Source organism: Indicator indicator, chromosome 13 (assembly GCF_027791375.1).
Source record: "Indicator indicator isolate 239-I01 chromosome 13, UM_Iind_1.1, whole genome shotgun sequence".
NCBI classification, from domain to species: Eukaryota; Metazoa; Chordata; class Aves; order Piciformes; family Indicatoridae; genus Indicator; species Indicator indicator.
The window spans coordinates 20,299,484-20,309,611 of record NC_072022.1 but is presented as its reverse complement, the minus strand read 5'-3'; the positions used below and the strand labels follow the sequence as shown (position 1 = coordinate 20,309,611).

Here is a 10,128-nt window from a genome sequence, read left to right as displayed (position 1 = left end):
CTGTGCCCACCCATACCGGGCTCGGCTTAAGGGTGGGAACTCTCAATCCAGTGCCTCTGCCCCCTCCCTCTTCCAGGGGCTGGCCAGGTGTGCCCCAGCCTACCCTGACTTCCCTGTCAGCTCTTGGGGCTTCCCACTTCACTACCTCTTCCCACCTCGGCCCCTAGTGCCCTCTAGCACAGCCACCACCCTCACACCTGCTGCCTACAGGTGCCACAATGTCCCTGCTCAGGGTGGTATGAGCACATGGGTGGGCACTGCACTCCTCCTCAGCACCTTGTGGCTGGGAAGGGGGGGAGGGTGTCCTTCTGTCTCTCCATTTCACACCCCTCTCCATGTAAATACAGAGATTTTTATATTAATTTAATAAAAGGACTTTATAAACAGAGCAGGCACAGAGGGGCTGGAGGTGGGCAGAGGGCACAGCCAGCAGACACCAGCCAAGCCTCCACATAATGCTGGGGTTGGCATCGCTTGAGGCAAAAAGCCTTTTTTACCCAGTGCCAGCTCACAGCGTGGCCTCACTGCGGTACAGCAGCTGTGGGGACTCGCCAGGGCGAGAACCAACACGGCGCCGGGCAGTGATCACCAGTGTGCCACCCTCCGTGAGGGCACAGCTCACCGACAGCGGGTCCATGTCCTCAGGCAGCTGGCATTTGTGGGTGAAGGTGTCACAGATGGTGCCATCCTCAGCCACCTATCGGGAGGCAGCACATTCTGTTACCCCGGTGTTAGCAACGGGGCAGCTCCCAGCCACCACAGCTCCAGCAAGGGAAATCAAGAGGGCAGTGACTCAAAGGCCATTCCCAGCTTCCCTGCCAGCAGGGAGCAGCTTAAAGTTACCTCAGTCTTCCAGGGTGGGATAATTTCCAGCTAGCTCTGTGCCAGCCTGTTCCAAATTGCCTCACACCACAATGGGGCAGGAGTTCCCAATTACCCCATTCTCAGTGAGCACAGCTCCCAGTTACCCCGGTGCCATCAAGGGCAATTCCCAGTTACTATGGGGCAGGACTCCTATTACTCTATGATGTCTGGGGCAGGGGATTCTGCCTCCCTAGGGGGCCTCACCTTCTCAGCCCGGATGGCGACGTGGCAGTTGGAGGTGGTCACTACGATATCAGGGGGCTCGAACTGGCTGACGTCAGCTACCACCTGGTAGGTGTCACCCTGAGCACGCACCCAGGTGCCCAGGCTGCAGGGGTACATGGCACCTGGAGACCCTGCAACCATTGGGGGAATGATGGGAACAGGGGCATGGGGGCATGGCAGTCAGGGGCTAGGGCACTGAAGGGGGTGTGGAAAAGACTGGTGACACCAAGGAGGGCAGTTCAGGGTAGCAGTGGCTGTGGTGGATTGCAGGGAGAACTGGGAGCCCTAGGAATATGGGGGTTACTGAGTGGTCTGAGGTGGGAATCTAGGGGTAGCAGGAAGCACTGGGAGGTCTGGGGGCACTAGACAATTTGGGAACAGCAGAGAAATGGTGCAGGAGGCTGGAGACACAGGGGACAGCCAGAGAAGTCTATGGGGAGTGGGGTGGGCATTGGGATTACTGGAAGGTTCTTTGGGTGTACAAGGAAAGTGGCAGGCTGGCAGAGTACACTAAGGGATCTGGGGCACAGGGGATGCTGAGGACATAAGGGCAGCTAGAAAGATTTGGGGAGGTGGGAAAGAACATGGAGGGGTCTGGGACCACGAGGCTGAGAAGGGTTTGGAGAGAGGGAAGATGGAGGGACAGTGGGCCTGGGGAAGGCAGGGACACTGGGAGTACTGGGGAATTTTGGGGGAGGGCAGCCAAGAGGCACCACAGGCATAGTTGGGGCTCCCCTCCCAGCCCCCCCACTCTGCGTTGAGGGGATGCCATGCTGCACCCAGGCACAGGGCAGCTGGATAACCCTTGGTGGAACACCCTCTGGGGTAGCAGGGATCCCCCACCCCCTCCAGTCCCCAGTACCTGGGTACCCAAAGGCCTCGTGCGCCCGTGCCCCGAAGGGCCCACGCCGCAGGTCACCCTCGAAGCAAGGCTCTCCGTGCCCTTGGCCGTAGGCACGGTACGTGGAGGCTGAGCCAAGAGAGGCCATGGTGCCTGCTGCTCGTGCTCCCCAAAGACTCAGCCGCGGGCAGGGGGCCGGCCGACTGTCACCACTGCCACCACGATGCCCATAATTAGGCACCCCGGCCCCAGGAATGTGAGATAAGGGTTGAAGCCTCACCGTCACCCTGCGGGGCCATGAAAGGGGACGTGCTGCTGCGACCCACCTCAGCTCTCCAAGGAGGAGGAGGAGGTGCCCCCACCTGCAAGAAGAGGGGCCCCGCATAGTGCTCACACAATGGACTTTATTGGAGACCTGGCAGGATGGAGGAGCAGGGGTGCCAGGGTGTGGGCACCCCATGGGTACCCCACTGCAGCGGGGTGGGGGAGCTCAGGCACATGCATACCCACTCCCAGGTGTGCTCTCACACACACACACGCAGAGCAAAGCTCCCCCCACCCCTCCGCGGGCACCTCGGGTTCCCCAGCCCATCCCAGTGCCATGGGGAGAGTCCACTGTCCCCAGAAAGGTATTGGTGGTGAGTGGCAGGGAGCCTATCAGGGGTGGCCTGATGCCCCCTGAATCCCCCTCACAGCTTAGCCATGCAGGGAGATGGGATCCAGCCCCACACCAGGCACCCTACAGCAGAGAAAGGGGAACAGATCCTGTACTCAGTGGGGGTTGATGGGGGGTACTGGAGCAGTGCAGGAGCACGGGTTTAGAGGGTGCTGTGGGCACCTCGAGGGGTGGGGTCTGGCAGGCTGTGGCTGGGCTGGGCAAGGAGCAGCATGCAGCTGGCAAGTAGCCCCAAGAGAACACATGCCATGCAGGAAGGGGGGGCATAAGCATTGGCAAAAACTGGCATTCCTCCCACAAACGACGTGCCCAGAACTCTGGCACAGCCCTATGGAGCCCCCGAGCCAGGGTGCTACTCCCAGCCAGGATGGGGGGCTGGTCGCCCTTCATGTAGGCACTTGGTTCCCTGCTAGGGGTGAGTGACTCAGGGACAGAGGCATCAGTTCCGCCACCTCTCCCCTCTCTCCACCCCGTGTTGCCCAGCGGCAGACTTGGGGGACCCTGGTTGGACTTAGTCCCCTGACACAGGGCTGGCTTGGGACTGTTGTTGCTGGTGGCCCAAAGTCCCCAGTCTGGGGGCCTGTGGCCACTCGGCCCCCACTCCACAGTCCCCCTGTATCAGCCCCACACAAGTACAAAAGTATAGAAAGCCCTGGCACCATGGCACATCCACAGCGCCCCCCTCCCACCCCCAAACCCCCTGGCACCCCCAACTGCCCCATGCCCTGAGGCAGCAGTTCACAGTTTAAAACTCGGTCCAATAAAAGCCATCTGGGGAAAGAGGAGAAAAGCCCCCCTGCTCCCCTAATGCCCCCCACCCTGAGCAGAGGGTGCTGGGCATGGGGTGGGGGCACCCACAAGATGCTCAGAGAGGTTTAGCCATGCCAATGGCAGGGGGGGGGACACACACCCATGCCCAGAAGGGGAGCCCAGGGCAGTTTGAGGGGGGAACATGCGAAAAACCAGCCCCATAGATTCAGTCCCATTGATTTTAGGGGGCACATCTGGGCATCAGGGTGGGGGTCAGACCCCCCCAAGCCCTTCCCTATGCCCCTTCCCCGCTTTCATGCAAAAATCCAGGAGGGCAACAATGTGGCCAAGCGGGGCTTGAGCATGGTGGGGGCATACTGGCTGGGGGGGCTGTATTGGCCTCCCCAGCCCCCACCCCGTGCCCAGATAATGAGGGGGAGCAGCGGCAGCGCCCATCCCTTGCCCAGCAGGGAATCCAGCCGGAGGGCAGCAGTGGCAGGGCTGGACCCCTGTCAGGAGATGCAGGGCACCCCAGTGGGGCATCAGGGCTCTTCGGCCTCCTCCTCTTCCTCCAGCGATGCCACCCCAGAAGACGCAACATCAGAGACTTTCCGTCGGAGTGGGAAGTCCTTGCTCAGCACCACCTCATCCTCAGCGGGTGAGAGGCAGGCTTCGGCATAGGACACGGAGTAGAGGGAGTCCTGGCACCGGAGCCGTGCCAGGCCCCGCAAGGCACTTTGGCTGGCCGGGGGGGGCAACTTGGGCAACAGCAGGTCCTCGCCCCCAAAGGTGCCCAGCAGTTTGGCAGTGAGTTCAGAGGGGGACACCATCTCCAGGCTGCAGAGGCTGGAGCAGAGGGTTTCAGGAGAGAGGGTGTGCGAGGAGTCACTCTCGGGTTCACAGGAACCATGCCGCACACCCAGCTGGCACAGGTGGCCCTGCAGCAGGTCTCGGAGCAGTGCGCTGGCAGGCACCGTGCTGGGCAGCTCTGCAGGAAAATGGGATGCCTGGTGTCAGTCCAAGGCTGATGGCATTGGGGCTTGCCAGCTGCCCCTCACTCTGTATGCCCCAGGTTGGGAGCAGTGGGATGGGAGCAGCACTGTGCTCCCTTTGCCCAAAGTGCTGCGTGTGTGGCACTGGTGATCATCAAAGGAAAAGTAAAATGCACTCTGGCACCAGAGACGGTGTCATACCGAAGCTCTTTCCCATCTCTGACACAGGCATTGCTTGCCATAGTGTCAGGCATGGGCACCCTCCCATAAAGGGGTGACCAAGCACCAGGCAGCCTGCTCCGTCAAATCTTGGCACCAGCAAGAGGATTCTGACACCAGGGCAGGTGCCCGATCCCTGTGGCACTCACCAGTGGGCTGGGAGCTCTCCGTGGAGGGCATGAAGTCCTCGTCGTAAGACTCATCATTTGAATCGTCCCCATCCACTGAGGACCAGGCTCTCAGCTTGGCCTCGGCGATGGCAAACTGCTCTGCCACTCCTGGCGTGGGACAGGCGTGGGTCACTAGCGCACTGAAAGGTGTCCCCAGAATCCCCCTGCCCAGCACCTCTGTACCCATGGTGATGTAGCATGCATGCATGCATGGATGGATGGCCAAATCATAGAATCATAGGGTTGGGGTTGGAAGGGACCTGAAGGATCACCTAGTTCCAACCCCCCTGTCGTGGGCAGGGAAACCTCACACTAGATCAGGTTGCTCAAAGCCACATCCAGCCTGGCCTTAAAAACCTCTAGGGATGAGACTTCCACCACCTCCCTGGGTAACCTCTTCCAGTGCCTCACCACCCTCATGGTGAAGAACATCCAATCTGAATCTATCCATTTCTATTTTTGTTCCATTCCCCCTAGTCCTATCATTGCCTGACACCCCAAATAGTCCCTCACCAGCTTTCTTATAGGCCCCCTTAAGATACTGGAAGGCCACAGTAAGGTCTCCTCCTCTTCTCCAGACTGGATGAATGAATGGATAAATGGATGGAAACAACCTTCTCTGCCACCCCTGCCCTCAGTCATAGCGGAGGAGTGTGGCTGCCAGCCATGAACCACAGAGTGCCCACCAGCAGCAAAGCGTGCCTCCTGCTCGCCCTCACTCAGGTGGCAGTAGGAGCTGAAGGCGCTCTCCAGGGCAGTGGGCGACTCCACTGGTTTGCACCAGCCCTTCCACTCGATGAGGTGGGCGACCCGGCCCTGTGCCATGGCTGTCGGCTTTGTCACATGCTCCTTCACCACCTGTGAGATGCCTGCAAAACACACCCCCGCCATGAGCACCCCCTGGGCAGCCTAAGACCCCTCCACAGAGCCCACACACCCCCACCCACACACTCCCATGCCCTCCTCTCAGGTGCCACCACGAACTCCATGGGACATCTTGAGCATCCAAAACCCCAGAGTGCCCTCCCCACAATGCCCAGCTCCCTCACCCAGAGGAGAGTTCCCCCCCACACACTTCCCTGATTGCCTCTGCCAGGCTCCCCCACACCGAGCGGTTACCGTGCAGCGAGGAGCGGGCCAGGGCAGCAATCTCCTGGATTGTCAGCGCGCGCCGCGATTTGGGCAGCATCTCGACAGTGTCCTCAACATTGACCTGCAGGAGCAGGCAGAGGCATCACAGCCTTCAGCCCCCCTGTCCATCCCCTGCCACGCCCCCACACCCCATGCCCCAGGAGGGATCTTAGGGCATCTGTGCACACTCACACATTACAGGCACACATGTGTGCGGAGAGATGGCAACAGCCATTCCGCCATACAGGGCGCTGGGCAGGCACACAGCCATGCCCACGTGCACTCTGCCTCGCTGGCAGAACAGGTGCACACACCTGCACACAGAGCTGCTCAGCACACACTCACCTGCCCACATAACAACATGCACACACACACAGGTGCTCGTGCACACACACCGGCCATACACACACGTACTGCAGGCAGGGTCTTCCTGACACCCATACTGCAGGCAGAGTCTTCCTCACACATGCTGCAGGCAAGGTCTTCCTCACACACATGTTGTAAGCAGGGTCTTCCTCACACACATGCTGCAAGCAGAGTCTTCCTCACACATGCTGCAGGCAAGGTCTTCCTCACACATGCTGAAGGCAAGGTCTTCCTCACACACGTGTTGTAGGTAGGGTCTTCCTCACACACATGCTGCAGGCAAGGTCTTCCTCACACATGCTGAAGGCAAGGTCTTCCTCACACACGTTGCAGGTAGGGTCTTCCTCACACACATGCTTCAGGCAGAGTCTTCCTTACATACATGCTGCAGGAGGAGTCTTCCTCACCGTGTACACACAGGATACTCCTACACACGTGCACACTTGCTGTACACACTCCGTGTGTGCACACACACTCACCACACACCTGCAACGGTCACAAACCTGCATGCATACCCTGTGCTAGTTGGTGGCACCAAGTGTATTGTCCCCCAGCTTGTGTGCACGCACACGTGCATGCAAGGCCACCACAGCTGGGCTCCAGAACCTGCCGTGCCATAACACTCTGCAGCGTGCCCCCATTGCCCATCTGGGCTACACCAGGCCCGAAGCCCACGGCCACGGGGGAAGTGATGTGGGATTTGGAGACGCGCAACAAATTGCATTGCCATGGCAACGAGGCACCGTGGACTGATTTCTCCCAGGATACAGCCCTGCTCATGGCTGACGTCAGAGCAGCCCCAGAGCTGGCTGCGAGCTGGCAGGACCAGGCGGGCAGCAGAGCCCTGCACAGCCCCAGCCAACGCTGGTGCCCCACTATGGAGGGTGGGCACATGGGCACAGCGGTACCTGGAGGAAGTCCTGGCTGTCGAAGGAGGCCTGGTGCACCAAGCGGGGCAGCGGGCGGGCAGCACTCAGCGGTGACAGAGCTTTCACCTCCTTCCACTCCACGCACAGCGTCGTGTCCACAGCCACTGTAGGAAGAGCCTAGGAGATGTCAGCACTCTCATCCCCCTGGCAGCCCCCTCAGCTCCCCCCCACCCGGGGGTAGCAGCTTCTTGCCCTGTCTGAGATTAGACACAACTCATCGTGGGGACACTCTGGAGCAGCCGGGTGCTGCGGCATGGGTGACTCACGCCTGGGCAACTCTTCCACCTGTGTCAGCGGTAACGCACAGCCCCAGCCTGGCACCAGGGACTGGGTGCCCATCCTGGCTTGGCAGCTATTTTGAGAGTGGTGGGGGCAGGTGGACTAGGTTAGTGGGGAGTAGACTGGGACAGGCACTGCCTGCATGTAGGTATGTGGCGCTGGGCCATGCTCTGGGGGACTGGCACTCCTTCACCATCTCAAAAACCTCCCTCCCCACTTCTCCATCTCTGGGGCAGGAAGAAAATAAGTAAAAAAGGATAGGGGCAATAAAAGCACCAGCAGCCATCCTCCACCCCAGCAGCCTGACCTGCTAGCACATCCCAAACAGATGACTCCCCACCCCCTTGGACTCTGACTCCCAAGCACTCTGGCCGGTGAGGGTCCTCTCCACTGCAGCTCCCAAGCCATGCCAGCCCCTGAGGTGCCAGGGCAGGATGTCCCCAAGAAGCCTTACTCCCTAGGCACCAAGGTGGGCCCAGCTGACATGGTAAAGTGAGATATGGGGCAGCCAAGCACTGATTCCCCAAACCTCTCTCTGGGGGTAGCCTCTGACTCCTCAAGAAACTGCTAATAGCATCACCCCTAGCTGTGGACAGGCACACCCCATAGTGACATCCTGGCATTGACATCCCCACCCCTGTAGCAACAACATCCCCAGAGCACCCCCATCGTATCTGCACCACCCCCAGCGTATCTGCACCACCCCCAGCACTGCCTGAGCCCTCACCAGGCCCAGCCCCCAAAACAGCCCTGGATCATAGCTGCAGCCCCCCCCATCATCCTCATCCCTCCTGCAGCACCCTCAAGGCATATGCAGCACCCCCACGGCACCTAATTGGCACCTTCAACACCCTCCTACAAGCCTCCATAGCTCCTCCAACAACCCCTCAAGCACTTCTACCTCGTTTCACAGCATCCCCATACCCTCCCACAGCTCTCTGACCAGCACCCCAGTCCCACACCACCTTCCCAGTCCCCTGCACCACCCACCTACTCTTCCAAAGCTGCACCCCCAGCCCCTCCCACCCCCTGCCCATCTTCACTTCCCATATCTTCCCCATACCTCTTGGGCCATGCAGCTGCCCCAGCATAGCACCCACAAGCCCCAAACCCCCACCTGCCTATAGCCCCCATTCCTCTATACATGCCTGAGCCTCCAGAGCTCCTCAAGCTCCCTGTATTCTCCTTTGCTATCTTTAGGCACCTTAACCCTCTGTGCCCACCTTCCTATTTCCATACTTCACCATATCCCCAGCCCCCATAGCCTCAGTAAACACCCCTATACACACAGCCCCAAGACCTCCTCAGCTCCCCCATAGCCGCCCCCATCTTCCACAGCCCTCAAAGTCCCCAATACCTTAATTGCACCACCCATCTCCCCCTCCAGCAGCCTCCCCACAGCCCCCACATCCCCCGTTCCCAGAACCCTCTACTGCCCCCGAGCCTAAACCCCTCTACGGACCCCAAACCCCCCAAGACCGCCCTTCCCCGGCCGCTCACCCACCGATGGTGGTTTTGGAGCCGATGCAGCCCATGCTCCCGGGGGGGGCCCGGTGCGGGCACTACCGTCGGCTCCGCGCAGCCCCCATCGCCCCCCGACCGCATGGGCGGCCCCAGGCAGCGGCCGCGCACCACCGGAGGCTGTTACCGGGTCGGGCCGCGATACCGGAGCCCCGAGTGGTGCCTGCGTCGGGCCGGAGACCAGCACGTCCAGAGACGTCACTGCTGAAGGAGGAAGAGGAGGGAGAGGGGAAGGCGGGAGAGGGGAGGGAGATGGGGAGGAAGAGGAGGAGGATGGAGAGACCGAGGGAGGAGAAGGAAAGCTGGGGAAGAGGAGGGCATGGGGAATGAAGGATGAGGGAGGAAGGAAGAGGAGGCTGGGTGAGAGGGAGGCTAGGAGGAAGGAGACAGAAGGGGGGTGAAGGCAGATGGGGAGGATGAAGAAAGAGGGGGACTGAAGGAAAAGGGAGATGGAGAAGGGGCGGGGGGATGTGTGAAGAGAGGAAGGTTGGAGGCAGAGGAGGGGGCTGAAGAGCAGAGGAAGGCCGGTCACCGCGGAGAGCGCCGTGCCAGCACCGCGGACAGCGCCGCCCCGCCCCGCCCCGCCCGGCCAGGGCCCCCCAACTGCGAGCCCCGGTCGAGACAAGGAACCCTCAGCTGCGTGGCAACCCTAGCACTGCCCACGAAAGGGGATCCATTCCGCCCTGCACCGAGGGGCTGCTGGTATGAACGGGGCACATAGTCCCTGGCAGAGGGCTGGGGGTCCTGCCTCGCTGTGGCTGGGTTTGGGGCAGGGGGGTGCAGGCTTTGGGACATCACATCTGACAGCACCACAGCGACCTCCGCTGCAGGAGATACAGCCCAGCAGTGATGCCAGGCTGCTGGGTTAACTCGCAGCCAGAGCTCTGTTCATTCTGAAACCTAATGATGGCAATTAATGCTGCAGCACCCTTCCCTAGCACAAAGGAGCACAGGAGGGCACTGTCAGGGTGCCACCCCACTCCTGGGCAAGCAGAGCACCCCAGGGGCCTCCCTCTTTACTCACTCACTCCCAGGCAGGGGTGGGGGAGAGCCCTGGCCTGTATCCCACACAAACATACACAGGCCCTGCCGGCCTTTCCCTGCCAACCACTTCCCAGCATTAGTGGTGTCAGGGCTGCAGCTCAGACAGATCAGCCTCTAATCT

The 10,128-nt window shown here is 60.7% G+C and overlaps 2 protein-coding genes across 2 annotated transcripts; both read right to left on the bottom strand.

Moving 5' to 3' along the window:
- Positions 1-508: 508 nt before the first annotated feature.
- On the bottom strand, positions 509-2,078 carry LOC128970495 (heat shock protein beta-7-like). The gene is made up of 3 exons (XM_054385722.1): positions 1,952-2,078; positions 1,069-1,220; positions 509-697 (listed from the first exon to the last, which is right to left on the bottom strand). Exons 1-3 carry the CDS (start codon positions 2,076-2,078, stop codon positions 509-511), a joined length of 468 nt encoding a protein of 155 aa, XP_054241697.1.
- A 1,820-nt stretch (positions 2,079-3,898) lies between these two features.
- FAM131A (family with sequence similarity 131 member A) lies at positions 3,899-9,047 on the bottom strand. Its single transcript, XM_054386242.1, is given in 7 exon segments — positions 3,899-4,344; positions 4,717-4,845; positions 5,424-5,606; positions 5,857-5,950; positions 7,143-7,267; positions 8,947-8,990; positions 8,992-9,047. Coding segments are annotated over 7 exon segments (1,077 nt in total).
- Positions 9,048-10,128: the final 1,081 nt, after the last annotated feature.

What these genes read in the sequence shown, in the direction of transcription:
- LOC128970495 (XM_054385722.1), bottom strand. Translation starts at nt 2,078, where the DNA reads ATGGCCTCTCTTGGCTCAGCCTCCACGTACCGTGCCTACGGCCAAGGG. An exon ending in CGAGGCCTTTGGGTACCCAG is followed by an intron (nt 1,221 to 1,951) that starts GTACTGGGGACT and finishes CAATGGTTGCAG; the next exon opens with GGTCTCCAGGTGCCATGTAC. An exon ending in TCGCCATCCGGGCTGAGAAG is followed by an intron (nt 698 to 1,068) that starts GTGAGGCCCCCT and finishes GCCTCCCGATAG; the next exon opens with GTGGCTGAGGATGGCACCAT.